Source organism: Strigops habroptila, chromosome 6 (assembly GCF_004027225.2).
Source record: "Strigops habroptila isolate Jane chromosome 6, bStrHab1.2.pri, whole genome shotgun sequence".
Taxonomy (NCBI): Eukaryota; Metazoa; Chordata; class Aves; order Psittaciformes; family Psittacidae; genus Strigops; species Strigops habroptila.
Window position 1 is genome coordinate 64,793,297 of NC_044282.2, and position 20,053 is coordinate 64,813,349.

The 20,053-nt window shown below is 42.3% G+C and overlaps 1 protein-coding gene across 16 annotated transcripts in view; it reads left to right on the forward strand.

The window, feature by feature from the left end:
- EHBP1 (EH domain binding protein 1) overlaps window positions 1-20,053 on the forward strand; it is a 225,460-nt gene that overhangs the window by 32,851 nt on the left and 172,556 nt on the right. For all 16 annotated transcript variants that reach the window (XM_030489115.1, XM_030489114.2, XM_030489130.2 and 13 more), the window contains exons 3-4: window positions 46-103; window positions 12,089-12,184. In XM_030489115.1, the coding sequence (XP_030344975.1) occupies window positions 46-103; window positions 12,089-12,184 (154 nt within the window). The remainder of the gene's footprint in view (window positions 1-45; window positions 104-12,088; window positions 12,185-20,053) is intronic.

A 20,053-nucleotide genomic window follows, 5' to 3' on the forward strand; every position in this document is an offset into this window, starting at 1 on the left:
TGGATTGTATTGTAAATTAAGCTGTTTCTTCCTTATCTTCAACAGGCAGCCAGATAAACTAGTGGTGGTTTGGACAAGAAGAAGCCGAAGAAAATCCTCTAAGGTTAGTTGATTGCTTAATAAGTCCCAACTTCTGTGACAAGCATGGTCAGCTGTTTGAGGGACTGGTTTCTTGAGTATGGAGAGCAGCCAAATAAATAAGACTTTAATTGTTTTTAACTCATATAATTACTTTATCCATATAGTTCAGAATAAGCTGCCGTTGATGTCAGTGCTAATTTATGGAAGCACTTAACTCTTATTCCAGCTTCAGTTATTTGTTTAGCAGAACTGTATCATCATCAGTTCAATTTCAGTTATTAATTGCTAGACCTAATTAGAAAGGAGGATCTGGCTCACTACTTAGAAGTGTATTAAACATAATTAAAAAAAAGTAATAAAGAATCTGACCTCTCTGCAATAGGAAGATAAAAGTCTGAGTAAGAGGCTATTTCACAATTTGAAATGCTACAAATAAAACCATCGAAGCAGGCTCTTTCAACCAGTAGTGTATCTTTGAATTGAATTTTAACATCTTATTTCCACAAACAGTGTGAGAAAGCCTGTGAATTTGTGTTTTATGGCTAATGGCTTAGTAGGCGGAGGAAAGGGAAACTCCAAGTGAAGTCTGCCCGGTATCTGCACATTAATAAAGTCTGTCTTCAATGGGGTTGGGGCTTTTTAGATATGCAAAAGTTTGCAAGCAGAGTAGCCCTCTCTTATGTGAGCTTCACCTTTCTTTTCTTCCTGCAGTAAGAAATGTGAAAGCTTTGAGATTACTGTCTCTTTGTTAAATGGTGCTCAGTTTGTCTAGATTGCTGAATTTTACTGGTAAGATGCAGTTAGTCTCTGTGGAGCCTTTGTGGGTCTGGGGTGAAGGGAAAAGTGAGTCTGTGTGTGTGGCCTGGTTTCAATAGAACATGAAGCTTAAACATCCCCTGGCCCCCCAACACTCGCCGTTTACACTGAGATTGAAACAAATGGCAAGCATTTCTATCCATTTTCAGTGTCTAATGTGATAATGTCTTGTATGGTGTTGTATTGACTAATAACAGTCCTAGCAGTCAGTTTTTATTGCCCCAAGGAAGTGGAGAGCCTATTTCAGCGGGCAAGCAAAGGCCTTTGAATGCTGGTATTACTGCAGGTTTTCTTTTGTTACCTTGTGTCTTCTGGTGTAAGGCTGTCCCCCATCTGTCCAAAAGCTTGAGAAGGGCAACATAAATGAGCCAGGGAAAACAAGTGTCCTAACCCCTGGGCAGGTTTGCAGGGGTGTGCTGGTTTCCTACCCTCCCAGGAGATCTCCTCTTCAAGATAACTCAGCTGTACTTGGTCATTCCCTTTCCCCACAACTATTGCCTCTTACCCTGGTTGGGCTTATGGCGAGTGGTCTTGTCTGGAAATGAAGTTTTGGAACTCGGCCTTTTAATAATTCTTTAACATTTCAGTTAAATAGACATGGTCTAAGCTCCTTTTTTTGGTGCGTGCATGTGTCTTGCAATGATACTTCCAAGAACACTGGAATGGTGGAGAGAGGGCACCCATGACGGAGAAGATATATTGAAATAATTATATGCTGAAGAACTTAAATGTTTAGAAAATGTGATATACAGTTTCCTGCCCTACTCAGGAGAGGCTTTGGGGGTTTGGTTACTGGTACTTCTCCTTTTCTGACTTATTTTTCTCACTGTCATGTATATTTGCTGTATTTTGCCTTTTAACTTGAGCTCTAAGCTGTTTTATCTAAAGACTGGTTACTGACTGAAAGTGAGTGCACAACCAAATGCCTGCTCCAGTGTGTGCATCCTAAATTCTGCTTTAGGGTATGAAAATCCTAAAGTGTTACCTGATGAGTAAATAAGAGTGGGAACTTAATCTGTCACCTTTTCCCAGTTAACTGCTCCTGTTCTGTGTTCATACTCTTCAGGAAAGCCAGTCAGACTATTCCTCCTTCATTCAAGGATAAACTAGCTCAGGTTACTTTGGATTTATAGCATGGTGTATATCTAGGCAGTAACGGCTGATGTATGGTGTCTGTTGTGGCTTACCCTATGAGAACGTCTCTATTTTGGCTTCATTTAATTTCTGTAGAACAGAGAGCTAAAAGGTAATACAGAACTGTAAATTCAATACTTACATGAGCATTGTAACCTTGAGAAGCTTGGTGAAAAGTAAGGTATTTGTCCATGCATGACTGCTTTGTGGAGATTCAGAATATGGTCAGAAAAAGAAGCAGCCCTAACAAAAGTCCAGTAGGGCTTCATGAAGTGATGGGTTTCTGCCTGTGGTGTTATGGACATGATGCTGTAGGCTTCAATGGCAACATTTCACTGAGGTGAGAGGATTTTCTGACAGTAGCTCAGCTGTTTGGGCTTGAAGTTTTATCAGCTGGATCATAAAGTTCCAGGATACATCTTCCCATGAGTGTCCTCTCTTTTGATCACCAGCCAGTAAAAGCAACTCTTGGATGAACTGGCACATTTACCTGAGACTTCAGAGTCTTTCGTTAACTAATTCATGCTTAGTAAGACCTCATGAAGGTACTTCGAAAGAGGCTGAGTGGCCCTGAGGCGAGGGCAGAGAATAGAGTTAATTTTAAAGCTTAGGTAGTTGATACAATTTGAGCTGTTTGGGTATAAGACTGAAGATCAATAAGTGTTCTTGATCTGTTAGTCATCCTGCCAGTAAAATACTTTATTCAATGTATTTCTTTCATCTAATTGCTTTTTTGGAAGCAAGTCAAATGAATATTTCCTCTTATTTTACTTTTTTATGGACACTGGGCTCAGTGAGTACAAAACATTAATGTTTTTCAGCTTCTTCGGGAAGGAAGAGGAGAGAGATGAAGTCTTATCTTACTGAAAATATGTTGTAAAGACTTCTTCAGATGTTATGATATCTGAACTTCTAAGATCATTGGGGATAATGAAGGATATCCCTAACAGATAGTTTAGAGACTCAGGATTGTTGAGATTGGAGACTGCTGGAGGACACCTGGTCCAACGCACCTTCTCGAGCAGGGCCGCCTAGAGGTGGTTGCCCAGGACCGTGTCCAGACAGCTTGAATATTTCCACATGGGAGACTCAACACTCAGGGCAGCTTTTGCCAGTGCTTGGTCATCCTCATGGTGAAAAACTCTTTGGTGAAAAACTCTTTCCTGATGTTAAGAGGGAACCTCCTGTTTCACTTTGTGCCCACTGCCCTGCCGCTGGGCACCACTGAGAAGATCCTGGCTCTGTCATCTTTGCAACCCTCCCTTCAGGTATTTATATACATCGATAAGAACCTCTTCCCCTGAGCCTTCTCACCTCCAGGCTAAACAGTCCCAGCCCTCTCAGCTTTTTCTCCTATGAGAGATGATCCAGTCTCTTAGACATTTTCATGGCCCTTTGCTGGGTGCTTTACAGCAGCTCCATGTCTGTCTTGTACTGGGAAAGTACAAGAGATATGTTAACCAAAAATGTGGTGCAACTTGGAAGAAGGTATGATGGTGCCATGGACATACGCTGGGGACTGTCCTGCTTAAGTAATATAACCTTAAGATGCCATCGAGATGATACCTATTTCTTGGAGTCCTTTGCAGCCCTTAGTTTTGTGGTTTTCTGTGACTCTGATATGCCTTCTGGCCCACATACTTTCTTCCCAAGTAAACTACAGTGGTCCCTTAATTAGAAGAAATAATGAGAGACAACATGTGCACCAGTCTGAATATTTTAGTGGCTACTTTGGGAAACCATAGGATAGGAGCTGTGGATATGTTAACTTATAGTAAGCTTCAGAGTGTTGCAGATGAAAAGCAATAACTGTTTGGAAGAACATCTATATGGCAGACTGATGGATGGATCCGGGACCATAAATGTATCCAGCAGTTACTGACCTTAATGCAGATTTAAGTTACAGCTCTAATCTGGGATCCCCTCTCTGGACAAATCCCATTTTGATGTTTTTTGAGGGGAGTGTCAAGATAAAATGCTTCTGTATGTTGGGCATTGTTGTATCAGGGGTTTACAGAAGATGGTGATTTGCAGTCTTGCCATATTGGGCAGAATTACTGCTGCCCAATTGGCAAGCAGTATTGGGCAGAATTATTGCTGCCCAATAGAGCAATTCTAGAGCCAAAATGAACTTTCAGCTTGGGGGTGGGGGCAACTCGTCTGTTTGCTGGAGCAAATGTCTGTCTTCAGAGTTGGGTAAATGGGGCTGAAGGTGGAGCCTGTAGCAGTGGCCTTGCTTAACGTTTGCTCTTCAATAGCTTGTCACACTGGCATGTTGGCCACAGGTTTTCAGGCCCTGGGCTTTTGGATTTGCCCTTTTATTTCTTTAGTGGGAGAGGAATGCCTTTGTTCTAATGTAGAACAAGGGAAAAATGTGTTGTAAATATGTTTACCATCATTTCAGTGAGATGCTCTTGCATTCCTAGGCTTTGAACTAAGAAATTTCAATTTGAAAAGAGATGTTGCCATGATGTCAAGGAGGTACTTTCTGCTCTTCCTGTGAACACATACAGGCTTGAGGTTGAATTATACACCTCTAAAGAATTAAATTTGCACTTGCTTCTGAGAGCCTGACAATTATTCTTCAAAGATCCTTTTTGTATCAAAGCTGAAGAGGGTGCCTTGCCTCTGACTTCAGCACTTCTGTTGCAGGTTTATCAAAAACTGTTTAACCACAGAAAAGGGACAATGTTGGGAACAGGGGAAGGACTTGAACCGTAAGAGCAGAGTCAAGAGAAGCAGAGGGACAGGGGGTAAAAAGGATCTATATGTAGGGAATAAAAAGAATCCCTTGTCCACAATAGCAGCCTGCAGGGCTTTTTCTCAAGGATATGCCATGAATAAAGCAGCAGTTGGGTCACCTGTTTTGCTGTCCTTGGCAATCTGTTGCATTTTCTGGCTACTTCATTGCCTTGCCTGTCACTACCAGCTTTTTCACTGACTGGGGTTACAAAGGCATGTTGTGGTTCTAACATGCCGATGGCTGCCCAGGACCAGTGCAGTTCAGTAATGGCACTCCCGGGGCTTCTCAGTTTGTTAGCAAAGAAATAAAATCATATTGGTTTGCAAATATAAGTGGTCGAAAGCAGGATGAGTCATTCTGATGGTTGGTGTGTACTATTTTGGGCATATGTTATAGTTTTCAATAAGGCAATTACAAATAGTTTTTTACAGCACTGCCGCCGGCAGACAGTGGTTAGAGAGAACATGAGGACTGAGAGGGGAGTGGAACTGCTTAATCAATGAAGCTGGAGGGTGTTTGTTAAAGAAGGTATACAGCATGAACAGAAAAGACTGCCTCACTGTTACATAGTTAAATGCTGCCTTGGGAAGTTCAGTTTTGTCCCATCCTCATCTACAAATTTCCTGGTTGAGGCTGGATAGTGTATTAAAGCTAGATTTGATGTATCTTTCTATTTTGTGCATGTCTGGGGCATGGGATGTGACTTGCAGCAGTGTTGAGCAGCCATCGTTACAGTTGAAAAAGTCTGCTTTGGAAGACAAAAGAAAAGGTTTCATGCTTAATCCCCATAAAGTTAAGTCATTGTTGATTTAACCAGGCCATAGCAAATCAGTGGAAACTGGCTATTCTTTAGCTGCTTGTAAATTTGGGGCTATAATACCTTTCCTTTTTACAAGCACCCCCTAAAGTTAAGTTTTGGTGACATTCTGAGGTGTACAGTGGTGGATGTCCCAGGAAAACAGTGAGAAAAATGACCCTGAATGCAGGGTCTTGTTGGGGTCTGTGTTTTAAATAAGAAGCCCAGCAGATAAGGCCAGAAAGTGCTTGATGAGAAGGGGAGGCAGCTTTTCATCTGAGTATCAGCTATTGTGGACAGTGAATAAGGCAAGGTTTGGTGAAAGAAACAGCATGAATCATATGTTTAAGGAATATGTCATGAATGTGTGTGTGTGCAATTAAGCTTGAACAGCTATCCCAGTGCTAAGAAAATCTGTTCCAAGTGAAGATGAGTTTTTGCTCATTTGCCAAGCTTAGCTTCTGTAGTTTTTCAGCAGTAATACATGGATGCTTAGTTCTAGTTGTAACACATGTGCATGCTGATGAATTGAAGACATTCATGGGAAGACCTGTGGGAATCTGCTGGTTTCCTTGTCCCTCCTCTCAAGGGACACTGACATCAGTGGGTTGAACGAAGGCTGCCTGGTGTTTCCAGGGCTTTGAACTTTCTTCTTTGGCACATGCTGAGTTTTTTGGACTGCATCCCAGGGTGGGAGTGCGACAGGAGTGTTGTTCTGGTGCCCAGCCTCTTTTAATTGGAGGGCCAAACACAGTGATTTCAAGAATATCATGGGGATGCAAGCTGTAGTCTGGAGCATGGTCTTTAATTTGTCTCCTCCCTTTGTGATGCTGAGTTATGGTACAGAGGCAGAACAAGAAGCCATCCACAAACTGCCAGTTGAGGTTTCCTTTGGTGTGGGGGAAATTCGGCAGCTTTTCCCAATCCATTGCTTTTCCAGTGGGTCTGTTAGCAGTGGGATCATACTGATCCTCTGGCTGCCCCCAGATGATGTATGGCTTTGGTGGGGCTCATCACATAGAGCACATTGGATCAATGCTTGGTCTTCACAAGCCATGCTGTTGGCACGGAGGCACCAGATGAAAGATCTGGCTGCTTAAGGTCAGCTCCTCCTCTTCAAGGAAAATACTCATTATATTTTTTCCTCTTCCTGTCTGTGTTCTGCCTGGATAACACTGAAGAAGAGGGATTATCCTTACAAGCTGAGCTGCCCTAGGCACTATTGGAACCAGTCGAGCTCCTGCTTGGTTCCTGTGCCCTGAGCAGCCTGTCACAGAGACAAGTAGCAGAGCTGGTCTGGTCGTAAGCAGTTGGCAAAAGTTTTATCAGGGAAAGAAAAGCAGCAGCTCACTGACTCCCACTAAAGCCACTCCTGGGGCTGCAGGTGGGGAGCAATGGGAGGTCTGTTTCTGACTTTTGCTTTTAAAGAACAATACTGAGGACTTGGCTACAGGATCATGTTTTTGATTCATAAATATAAACTGTTCCATAATTTGCAGAAGGCTTAAAATATTATGGTCAGCTCTAAGATCTTACAGGAAAGTAACTTGCAATTATCCTGCACAACAGAGGCAGGATGAGATGAGGTGATAGTGAAGAAGGGAGAAAGCAAATGGGTAGCATGAAACATCTGGAAGAGTAGGCTCTTGACTTAATGTAGTATATTGGTTTTGCTGAGTCAGGAAAATAATTTTTGTAGAGACAGGGGTAAATGTAAGCAGAGTTGGTCATGATAGAAATGACATATGTGCCAGGTCATGAAATCCCATACATATAGGGGCTGGGGAAGTGACTTCCATAATGTACTGTAGTTAGCTGATTTGCTTGCATCTGCCTTATCTTCTTCATCATGACGTGATGAACAGCTGGTGGTGGCATTTATTAACTTCATGTTTGGAACCAAATTTTTGATTTGAGGCTGTCTTTAACTTTATCTGTTTTTATTCAGATTTTAAAGATCATTTTGTTTATATGCTATTACCTAAGCAGTTGAGCAGTGACTGTAAGGGAAGGCTTATATTCAGTGTCTCTCATGTTTTGTTGTTGTTCTCCCTCCCCAGGAAGTGGCTAAAAGATTCTGGTGTAGGTTTGGTTGGGTTTTTGGTTTTTCTACTTCCCCCTTCTCCCTGAAAGAGTCTGACACTGGATTTACAAATGTTTATACACTTTATATTGCAGAGAATTGATAATAACTGGGTTTTTTTAGATTGGAGGAGAGTGCTTCGAAAATAACAGTGTTTACAAATTGCCTGCTGTGTTCCAAGTTCTGCAGAAATGTTATTTGTATTTTGGAGACCAAGTTTGCCTGCAGAGAGTGGGAGGCAGTTTCATATGGTCAAGGTCAGCCCCTGGTGGGTAATTATAAGGCAAGGTGGTGCACGAAAGGCAGCCCTCAGGTGAGCTAGTCTCATCTTCTTCTGATCAATCAATGTGTTGCCATCAGTTGAACTAGATAGAGTTTAGTACAAGAGTTTCAGCAGTGCTGGGAAATGTTACTTTCACGATTAAGCCCCCTCATTAAAGTAAGCCCACTCTGTGCTTTCCATCAGAAAGTACTGGAGAACTAGACTTGAGTTTGTCTAGCCCATGCATGAGGTGAGAGAGGTGTGTGAGACTCTGCTGTTTCATACAACCAAAAAGTGGACACTTGGCAAGAGTGGAGAGACTTGACTTTGCTGATAATAGCTTCAGTATTACTAAATGTTGAGAGTTCACACAAATATCAGAGTGCTGTCTTTGTGTTTGAAGTTATTGACTATTGAAGGCTGCTTGACAACAGATTCAGTATTTTGAGTAGTTTGTAAGCCCTTTGATGCGTCGTATGTGCATAATGATATGGAACACTTAACATTTTCATTATCTGGCCCCTGTAAGTTGCTGATTTTGATCCATTTTTAAAGATTATTCCTTTCTCATTGAAACCAGAGGCCAAAACTGCAGAGGTGTCTTTCCATTTCAAGCACAGCAGAGCAGTTGTGTTCACAACATCACGTACGGTAGATTGCAAAGCTGGCTGTCTGGATTTGTAACTGCTGTTATTCTGGAGAGAGAACTCGGGAAAGACCTCAAAACCGGGTAGTCCGAAGTACCCATGTGAGTCTGTAGGCTCACTTCTCCATCCTTTCTTAAATAGCTTTATTCCTCCAACAGTCATCAGGTTTGTGCCAGAGCAATGTTGTAGGTTGGACAATGTCATTCACAGCCCTACTCTATTTATAGGGTATTTCAGCAACCCCTCCTGTAGCTCGTGTTTCCTGATTTAAAAGAGCTTTCATGCTACATTGTGTCCCATCATTTTCCACTGGCAGAAAAAGGAAGGAGTTGCCTTTCTGCTTGAAATGCAACAGAGCATTTCTGCTTCTTTCTCCAGGCCATGGCTCTTGTCCCTTGGAATTAGGAGCTCTGAGGCTGGAAAAGGGAGTGCTGTGGCTGAGGCACGTGCTGCTGGTGGTCACTTCTGCTTAGCCTCTTCTGTTTAGCCACTTCTATTGCCTTGGCTTCAGAAACAATGGGACATGGCTAGTGAAGGATAATAGGAGATAAGGAAAAAGTGTGTCTAGAAGGCACAACCCAAGGGGAAATCAAGTTAGAGGTGAGGATTAGGGTGGAAACGTACTTTGCGGATGCGGCGCCTCGCCTTCATACATTGACTTGCTGAGCCCTGACAGCAATCCCCTGTCTGGAAGCGTTAGGAATTCTGCTGTGCAGAAGTGGCCTGATCCAGATCACACATCAAAGTCAAGGCTTATAGTTTGGAAGTTGAGAAGGTTTTTTGATATAGGCCAGATGTAACTTCAAGAAACTGCAGCACAGAGATCATTGACATGAGAAATATGTGTTAGAATAACATTTTCCATGTTAATTTTAAATTACTGTTGTTGTTAGCCCTTCCTCTGTGTTTTCCTCCCATTGCTTTCCCCTTTCCCTGTCTCCTTCTGAACAACCCAGATGTCATTTTGATGTTATCTTTCTCTGTCATGCTGTTTGTGTGGTACACTGTTTAGTTTTTCAAAGCCAAAGGAGGACTTAATAACATTCAGAGCAGCTTTGATTTAAAAGCTCACTAGCTAGGGCTTGCTTCCTGCTTGATACTTTCAGTGACAGAAAAACATATATCTGTGTGTGTGTTTATTGTGTTTCACTAACTTTCCTGGTGGGAGGCAGTGCTGATGAAGGGCTTGAAATAAAGCTTTGCCTGCAACAGTGAACACTTATTTTCTAGTTTTTATTTATAAATGGAACAAGTGATCCTCAGCTAGGCAGACTGTCAGTGCTTGGACCTTGGACATCGAAGGTCTGACCTGTTTGTCAGTATTGGCCAAAAGCAGCAGGAGAACGCAGGTTCCAGACACGCCATGAGCTCCTACTAGTTTTGTGAAAATTGGTATTTGGAAAGAGGAGGGAGTGCTCCTAGGAAGGAGATGTTGATTTGTCTTACAAGATGCTGCATGAGGACGGGTTGGCTGGCAGGTGAGCATGCGCCTGGCTCAGGAACAAGGATCACTGCCTTGTTCTTGCTGACTATCCCCATCAGGCAAGCTGAGATCGATGCAGGGAATTGCGGGCCCTGTGGAAGGGAGCTGCTCAAGTGACTGTGGTGGGGATAAAACTGCTGTGGTGTGTTTTGCTGCTCACAAAACATCTTTTTCTTATGAAATATGCTTGCGGAGTAAAGCTATGAACAGTGTTGTTTGCTCAGTTATTCAGAAATATATCCAGGCCTGCTTTAGAGTAATGAGATTAGACTGAAATTTGAGGAGTTAAAAATACTAGAAATTGGGTTCTTTCAAGTTGCTCTTTTTAAAATTCCTTTCTTCAGATGCCCCAAGTTGTGTTATTAAAGTTTACTCTGCAAGCACAAAGCATAGAGACTTACTGAAATTTCTAATCTAACTAGGCATCTTAGGGAGCTGGGTTTTAAGCAGTACACCAAAGATGGAAAAACTTGTGATAAAACCACAGGAGAGCTGGCAGAGTTCAGCAAGAAAACAAAAAGAAGGGGATGGAAATGTGTGTGCTGTGCACATGCAGCTGTGGAGGCAGGTAGGGCTCTCTTCTCTGGTGGCTGCGCAGGCTGGATTCTGTCAGCTGCTTACCTGTTCCTCAGCTTCTCATCTCTTCCCAGCTCCTGTATCTCCCTTTGTCCTTCCTCTCCTTGCCCCTGCTGCCTGCCTTAGTGGTTATTGTTACCTGCTGTTAATCTGCAGACCTCTGCTCTGTGAGAATTGAGAGATTAGAGGAAGAGCAAGTCCACCGGTGTTACCTGTGATGCTGCAGGCTCCCGTGAAAGCTCAGCTGAATGCAGGAGGGCTCATGGAGAGCAGCCATGTACGATGGGGCTGTCAGATATGAACCTGGCATCTGGAGCACACACTGCCTATAGCACCCAGCAGCAGAGTTATTGCCTCTCTGTGAATGGGACTGTTTCACCACCTCTGTCTCCCACTTTGATATAGGAAAGTCATGTTTAAAGTTGCTCAGGTTACCTGAGGGTACCTGAGAACCTGAGGCACAAGTCCTATTAAACTTAATATAGCAAAAATTTTGTCTAATAAGTAGTCTTAAACTGAAGTTTGAGTGTTGTAAGGAGGACAAAACTGTAATGAATGATGATGTAGAATTAAAAGAAAAAGCCAAGTTAATTGGCTTCAGGTAACAGTAAATAGATTGTACATTCTTTCCTGATAAAAATTCCACAGGTTTGTAATAACACCCCTGTTCCTCAGCAGTACTTGAGCTTCAGCAGCCCTCCCTCATTTGTTTTACAGCATCACAAATACATTAAGTTGAGCTTGGAAAAAAGCATACTTATTCTGAAAGACAAATGCTCACGTTTTGTTTTTTTCCCAGCACTAGCTGTTAAAATATAAATACAGCCAACCATCAATCCAAATTGATACTCAAAGGTAGACAAGTTCTTGGTCTAACTGTTGTTTTTTTCATTATGTTTTTTAGGTGTAGGTACCATAACATATTAATTCTGAAGAATGTCAATGTTTTAATAGCTTTTAATCTGCATTATTAAATCATTGTTTTCACTTTCCTTAAGTAAAGCTGTCTTTTTGCTTTGTTTAGGTGTAAATGTGGTTAAGCCTGCACTAAGTGCTGTATTCATTTGTTTTTTAAATAAAAGCATTCCTTCATCGGGGTAAAAACAAAATGAAACTTGGCTTGCTATAGAATCTCTGGTCTTGTGGCCTTATTTTTTTGCAAGGCTCTGAGTGTTGTGACCTGTGCTATGTACTTAGAAAAACAGAATTTAGGACGTTGTGAGGAGCAGCTTTAGTTCAGTGGAAAAAAAACCAAACCCAACCAATAAAGCCTGCTAGTGGTCTGACTTTCCTTACTGTCATTCTTAATGATGTCCTTTATGGTACTCAGTAGAGTCATACGTTTTGGAACACAGCCTTTTTGGAGTAAGTGACATATTATTTCTACCTGCCTGCACTGGGTCCCATGGGAGTTGAATCAGCACTTTTATAATAGCTTTAAGATAACTGTTTCTTTTCTTCCTTCAGGCTCACAGCTGGCAGCCTGGAATCAAGAACCCGTACCGCGGAGTGGTGGTATGGCCTGTTCCTGAGAACGTTGAAATTACTGTGACGCTCTTTAAGGTATGGGGTTTTTAAAGCAGAATCTTTTCTGTTTCATAAACAGCATAGAAAAATGCTGTTTGGAAATGTCAGATTATAATGACAAGGCCTAATCTTGCTGGGTTTAAGTCGTTAACTGCACGACCTTATGTCGCCAGCTTAAATCCGGGAGAGAAGGATAGTCTGTTCCCTGCCAAAGCTTACTTTTATAGTTTAGTTAACGCACTGAAATATCCCATTGAGCTGATTATGGCGAGTCATTGGCATAGAATTTAGTACATGTGTAACTGCGCACGTAGTACATGTGTAAGGGCTTGGCATGGGTTAGTCTGGTTGGTTTTCTTTAAATACTGTCAGCCAGAAGTTGTCAAAACACAGTCACTTCTAGACTTCCTTGTTCAGTTGCAGTGCAGTGACCTTATTTCTTATGCTATTGATTAGGAAGCAGAATCCAGTTCTTAATTTCAGAGTATTTAGTACGCCACACAAATAAGTGAATATGGAGTATTGGAGTAGTATAGAGAATTATAAGATTTTATGGGGGATTTTTTGTTAGGAACTGGATTTGTTCTATTAAAAAAGAAGCTTATTGGGTGGCAGCGAAGCAGGAGGAGAAACTGGTGGTTATGCTAGAACTTATTTCCCAAATATCATTGGGCAAAGCTCTTTCTGCATAAAGATAAACAATGCAGCTTTGCATGTGTGACAGTGTAGGAGGTTGCCCGGGAGGCTGAAGATGTCTGGGATTTTCATTCCATTACTTCGTTCTTGTTCTTTACTTTGGTGTCTCCAGCTACACTCTGGTGGTTGTTATTTAGAACTGCTCCCTTTACATCTGAGGGCAGCAGTAACATACTTTTTTTCTAATGAGTAATATTTATAATTTCTTTGTCTTGGGGACTTCCCTGAGCCACTGCTTGGAAGTGGCTTCTGACTGGCTTTAGAATGTGAATTTATTGCTTGGCTCATTAAGCCTAAAAAGGGCGTTTCTCTCTTTGTCTTCCCCCCCTCCCCCCCCTACTTTTTTCCTTTCCCGTTGGGATCACCAATGAACAGAAATATCCCAGGTTGGCAGTGATGCCAATTGTCATAAACTTGTGTCTCCTCTTAGCAGACACATAGTCTTCAACTGAAGTTCAAAAGTTCACTAGCAAAAATTGTTTGCCTTTGCATGCTTCAAGGGCCTCTGCTTGGATTAAGGACTTTAACACCATTATGTGACTATGCTGCCTGTCTGTATAATCTGAATATGGTTATGTAATGCAGTAAATGTTGCTTAATATTTTAAACATTTAAAGTGAAGCAGAAATGCACACAGTTCTTGATTGTGTATGTGGTAACATGTTACGTGAAGAATGAGAAATTAAGTTTCTTTTGGGTGCAGCTTTGTGGCCTTGGAGTAAAAGTGTCTCCCAGCCTCCTCCTGCCACCCCATGCTATCTTTTTATTCCTACCTGCACCACTTCAGGGTTGTGTTAAGTAGCACAGCACAACAATCTTATAGTTGTGCCACCGAGACTGAGGGCTAAGACCATATAGTGAGGTGAGAGAAGGGCCTCTGGAGCTGGTGTTTGGTATTACTACAAGCTTAATCTTACCCTGCAGGCAGATGTGTTCACTGGACTTCCTCTCCCCTCCCCAAAAATGAGCCTGCCCATCACAAGGGTTGGTCTGGGAGGAGCATGAATGACCACCCTGTGGCTGTGCCTTCTGGCAATGGTACATACTGATCTCTGGGGCAGCGAGCGCCCGGTTTTAGAATCAAAATACTGAGATCACACGAAGAAGCATCATGTGGTCAGGCAGCTCTTTATGTAAATCTGTTTTAATTGAGCCTCTGGCTCCGCCTATAAATGGCCATTATAAATGGCTCATTGTCTTTATGAGGGTATGTAGGTGTGGTACAGAACAACGCTTTTTGAGCAAGCTGGGTAATGCACCAGGAGTTCTGTATCACCATGAGGCCAGCAGCCTGCCTGGATGAATGAGCTGTGAGTGATATGTGACTGCAGGCAGAATATGGTGTTGGCTCAGTGCTACAGCAGCACTTGAGCTGTAGAATGGGGTATGTCCTAACACCCGGAGAGCTGGCGTTTCTGTAGCTGGTATGTTCTGGGCAAAGATGGTCAAAAAGAACTAGCTATTTTTTGCACAGCTGATGCACTGGCTGATCATCACTAGAGTAGTGGGAAGGGAAGTATGTAATAGCACCCTCCAGCAGCCTTTTTGGGAGCTGACTTACAAGTCGGGTATTTATGTTGTTCCCTCCTCTGGAAGGAGGGAGTCGAAAACACTGGAAGCAGTAAAGGTCAGAAAAAGACTGCTGCTCATCTTGCAGTTCTGCCAAAGTCCCTTTAGGAGCCATTACTCTGCGAAGGAGAGTGACTGCTGAATGCTTGGCACTTTTCAGTAGGCGCACTTAGCATGGCCATGCTGTTTAACAAACAGTACTTGTCCTTTTTGTTACAACCTGAGAAGCTAAGGGAAGCTGCTGACTCCATGTCGACACTGGCAGAGCCCACTGATGGGAGCAGCTTGCTCTGACAGAGCTTTGTAGCAATCACAGATAACAAATTAGAGCAGCAGTGCTGTTTGAAATAGAAGTGCAGGAAAGGGAAAGAGCAGGCTCCAGAATAGACAGCTACGTGTTTTGGGAAATGATTCACACAGTAGTGGCTGTGCATTCGTAAGTGGCTGTTGAAATGTGTTGCTGGTGGGATTAGGAGATAAGTCGAGGTTTCAAGTGCTGATGAGAATGTTAAGAATATCCTCTCCAGTAGTCACCCTGGACACTTGAGAGCTGGCTAGCAAAGTGCCTGTGATCAGTCAACAGACAAGATATTATCTGCACATCCCTATTTTGGGTGTTAGCTTGTTTCCAACAGTATAGTTGTAATTCTTAGGCAAGCACAGCTAAGTATTGATGAGACTGTAACCTTCATTTAGATAACTCATTTCAAATAAATAAAAACTTTTTGTTTCATTTCACTTAATAATGGGCTGCTGGTAAGATTTCATAATGCTCTGGAGTCATGTGGGGAAAAGCATCAAATGGACATATTGATTCAGCTTCCCTTGACTAGCTCTAGCTCCTGCCCATCCAGCCGGCTGAAGTGCTAATTACATTAAAAGTTCCATCTGTTCTGAAAGTTTTAAGTTCTTCCTTTGCCATGCTCTTATGTTGGTGTTTGGTTATGCTGTGGGTTTTTCAACCAAAATGGGGAGAAAAACATTCTGAAACAATAAACCTATTGTGCATTTTAAATCCATGATTTGTGGTGCTTTCATGGAAAGATCCACATATGCCAGAAAAAAGAGTTGAATTCCCATTTTTTCTTGCTTCCACGGTTGCTCTTCAGAAGTTCATTTTTTCAAGTCCCTGCATTACCAAGATTTAACCATCATGTATGAGAGCTTGTATGCTTTTCCATGGCTTTCTGTACAAACACATACCTGTATCAACTGAGAGAAATTTTCAAAGAGAAATTTTCACTGCCAGGCAAGCCCAGTGCTTTTAGCAAAGTGAAGCGAGCATCAATTATCCTGTGAGGATTTAAATTGCAACATCATTATTTTCTAGCTTAAAAGCAAAGTGAACTTCCCAAGCAAAACTGCTTCTTCTGGAGTAAGCATGGGCTTTGCTTCATTGGATTACAAAACCCACTTGTTTTGTCAGTAATACATGCTGTTTATCACACTAATGTACTATTGCAACAACAGGGAAGATTTCCAGCTGTTGATTCTCAAGTTTGTAAAAGACATTTTTAAAGGCATAGCTTTCTAAGCACACAAAAAGCTATTTGAGTAAAATAGGAACAAAACAGATGATAAAAGGAGACTTATATTGTTGAAAGTATTCCCATCCCTACATATATCTCTCAGAATAAATCCCATATAATCTGTCTTGAAGGCCTGAGTCAATCATGTGCTAAGATTACAATGCAGTAGCTGGCCATGCACTAGCAGGAACACTGCAGCAGAGCCAATACAGTGTTTCGGAGAAGGAAAAAAACCTTCAATAAAGCCATTTCCAAGAGCAAAGGTCAAATCCAGGTTCAGAACATACTTGTTTCAGTTTAGGAGAGGCCAGTGGCTTGACTGGACACTATGAAGAATATTGATTGTATAGGAGGGAGAAACAGCCCTGTAGAGAAGACAATGTTGTGTGTCACATATACAAATCAAAAGCTCATGGAAGTGAGCACATTTGCACACTACAAAATTAAATATCCATGGTTAGTGTGGGGACTAATTGTAAAAGAAAATATTTAAAAAAGAAAAAAAAGTCAATCCTTTCTAGCCCAGAGGCTTCACTGGAAAGTGTGAGCTGTCGTGAGCTTGGTGTGGTGATATACAGGGACAGCTCTGCCACTCTGCTTGGAGCTGCCTGCTTTCCAGAAGCTCAACAAAAGCTGATCAGAGCTGTATGTGATTTTCTAGACTAATCAGACCTCTGTAAACAGCATTGAAAGCAACAAGAATTGGGTCAAATTTTGAGTCTTCTGCAGCTTCAAACAGCCAAGTACAAAAGCTGAGGACAGATGCTGGAGTACCCGGAGCATCTGCTACAGGTCACTGGTAGAGGAAGATCACAGACCCTGTCATCATTTGATCTGATTCAATATGACAGCCCTTAAGTAGTTATTCCCCAAGAAGAAAGACCGAAGATTAAGGCTGGTATGAAGTGATCTAATTGAAAGGCAAGCTTCAAAAGCCAGGAAAGCTTAGGGAGGAGGCACATGGAAGGAAAGGAGGAAGGGGCTAAGAGTCTGAAGATCTTCCCCACCCTCTCTGGCTGCTAATGAGGAGAAGGAGCAGTCCCTTGTTTGCTGATATTTCTTTCATTCCTGTTAGAAGACATATACAGATAACTCTGAAGATAACCTAAGCTACTGGAGAACGGTTACCTTTCTTCAGTCTTCTGAAAACACCTTATACAGTGCAGATAGGATCTAGTGCTTGACAAAGCTCCTTGTGGAATGGGCTGATCAGCAGAGAAGAGAAAAATGTGACAGACACCTTCCTTGCTGGTTTTCCCTTTGCTGATCCCAGAAGAGTTGTCTGTTTTCAGGTTGTTGGCATGTGGATGGTGTCACAGGAAGAAGCTGATGGGTGGGATTGCAGAGAAAAGTTCTTAGGACTGAGCTTGTTGAGGGCTAGCATATCTCTAGAGAAGCAGTTAACACAGTCACTAGGGCAGTGTGAGACGGGCTAGGTTTCTGCTGTCAGACCAGAGTGCTCTACTGATCTTGAGAGTTGGAGAAATTATCCAAGAGTCTCACTGTAGGAGAACTGTAACATGATGTCCTGCCCTTTGCACAGTTCCCAGCTATTGGTTTCTCACCTGAATGTTACTTTTGAACACTAAGTTATTTTACCAGAACAAAAGAAAAGGAAAAGCGGGAGGGAGGTGAGGAAAGAAGGCTCCAAAACTCAGTTGGAAATACTGAAAAGGAGTGTTGTACTCGGAGGTAAATGCTTTTGGAAAGAGAAACAGGAAAGTGGGGCCCATCTCTTAATATTAAGAATGATGATTCTTTTTTACACAATAAAATGAGGAGGAACAGCAAGCTCTTCAGTCCATTTGTCCAAATACAGTTTCCAAGTCAAGGTAAAACCGTAATGAGTGTTGGATAGATTGTATTAGTTCTGCATCTGTGGTATGTTGGTGAAGAAAATGAGCATTATCAAGAAAAAATGGGTCTTGCCACCTCCCTTCATGTAACAGCAAGGTATGAGACAGTTTCAGGCTGAGAAAAATATTGGAGACAGTTTGTTCCTTGAGCTTTTTAGATAATTTTCATTACCATTTGCTTTCAGGAAGGAGGATGGGAATGAGGTCTGTTTATAACTCTTGTCTTTAGGTGTTTCTAGCAGTGCATTTTCAGTGATTACTTGTATCTGCTTGCAGATGTGGTAAAGTTTTGTGTGCTATGTTATCGGGGGGGCTTGCCTATGGTGCAAATTTCAAAAGCTGCTATAGCCATTACTCCTAGAGTTGTTATTCTTTGCAATGGCGTTTTTTCCCCTAAACAGTAGTTAGGTGTGCTCAATTCATATCATGAGTTTTATGTAGGAAATGAATGGAGAATATGGGTTAGCCAGTGAGGGAAGTATATGTTGTTAAGGGTTTTTTTTACTGGTATTTACCCTCTTCAAATCCAAAATAGATGAAAGATTAGCCACATTTACAGAAACATCACTTTTTATGGAGACCACCAGTGGAAATGTTAGCCTAAAGGATGAAATGATGGTAGCAATAGAAACTGTGTTGTAACTGTAATCATACAAGTACCTGTTAATGCTGACCACATCATAAAGTTATAAGCTGGCTAGAAATAGGACTATGCATGCTGCTCCCTGGGCTTCCAGTAAAAGCGTTTTAGTGAAAAGAGTGATGCCAGTTACATGTCTGTTGCAAGGAAATGCTGAGGCTTATGTGTATAAGCTTATTTGGGCTTTTGTGTTTCTAGATGCATTTTAAGAGTAACAAGAAATGTGGCTTTAAAAAAAAAAAATAAATCTGGATTTGTCTTTAAATCTGAAATATCTTATACATGCAAAGTGTCCATATCTTAGCATATTCCATAGCCTCTGAACTCTTGGTAAGGCTGTTCATTAGGGAAATCCTTGAAGCTTTGAATTTTTATTTTTTATCCCAGGTGGTTGGTAGGGAGTTTGGGATTAATACACTTGTGTTTATATTTCAACAGTGTTCAAAACTTGCTTTCAAGTGCATGCTGAATTGTTGAATATTAAGAAGTCTTTTCATTATACAGTATTATTTTCATAGAATCACAGAATCAACTGGGTTAGAAAAGAGCTTTAAGATCAAGTCCAACCGTTACCCCAGGACTGCCAAGTCCACCACTAAACCATGTCACTGAGGGCCTCATCTACACGGTTTCTGAACACTTCCAGGGATGGTGATTCCACCACTGCCCTGGGCAGCCTGTTCCAATGCCTGATCACCCTCTCTGTGATAAAATTTTTCCTAATATCCAGTCTAAACCTCCCCTGGCACAGCTTGAGGCTGTTCCTTCTTGTCCTTTTGCTTGTTACTTGGGAGAAGAGATCAGCCACCTCCTGGCTCTATCCTCCTTTCAGGTAGTTGTAGAGAGTGATAAGGTCCCCCCTGAGCCTTCTCTTCTCCAGACTAAACCCCCCCAGGTCCCTCAGCCGTTCCTCATCACACTTGTGCTCCAGACCCTTCACCAGCTCCATTGCCCTTCTCTGGACCCGCTCCAGCACCTCAATGTCTCTCTTGTGGTGAGGGGCCCAGAACTGAACACGGGGTTCGAGGTATAGCCTCACCAGTGCCCAGTAAAGGGGGACGATCACTGCCCTGGCCCTGCTGCCGCACTGTTGCTGACACGGGCCAGGATGCTGTTGGCTGCCTTGGCTGCCTGGGTACGAGCTGGCTCGTGTTCAGCAGCCATCAGTCATCACCCCCAGGTCCTTTTCCATGAGCAGCTTTCCAGCCACTCTTCCCCAAGCCTGTGGCATTCCATGGGGTTGTTGCGGCCCAAATGCAGGACCCGGCACTTTGCCTTGTTGAACCTCCTACCACTGGCCACTGCCCATTGATCCAGCCTGTCCAGACCCCTCTGCAGAGCCTCCCTGTGCTTCAGCAGATGTTCTATCAGATTATCAGAATAGTCATCAGAGCACCTGATTCTGTGGCCTTCAGAGGTGTGAATCAGTTTTGTTGCCATTGACAGAGGAGCTGTGTTTTTCTGTATAGATTATTGCCTTGCATGAACAAAACCATTGATTTATTTGTTACATGGGATAAAATACTGGGCCCTGACTTTGCAGTTTTATATCAACCTGCAAGCGTGCTTTAAGCTTTTTGGGGGAGTTATGAAAAAAAACTGAGCAGGATGAAAT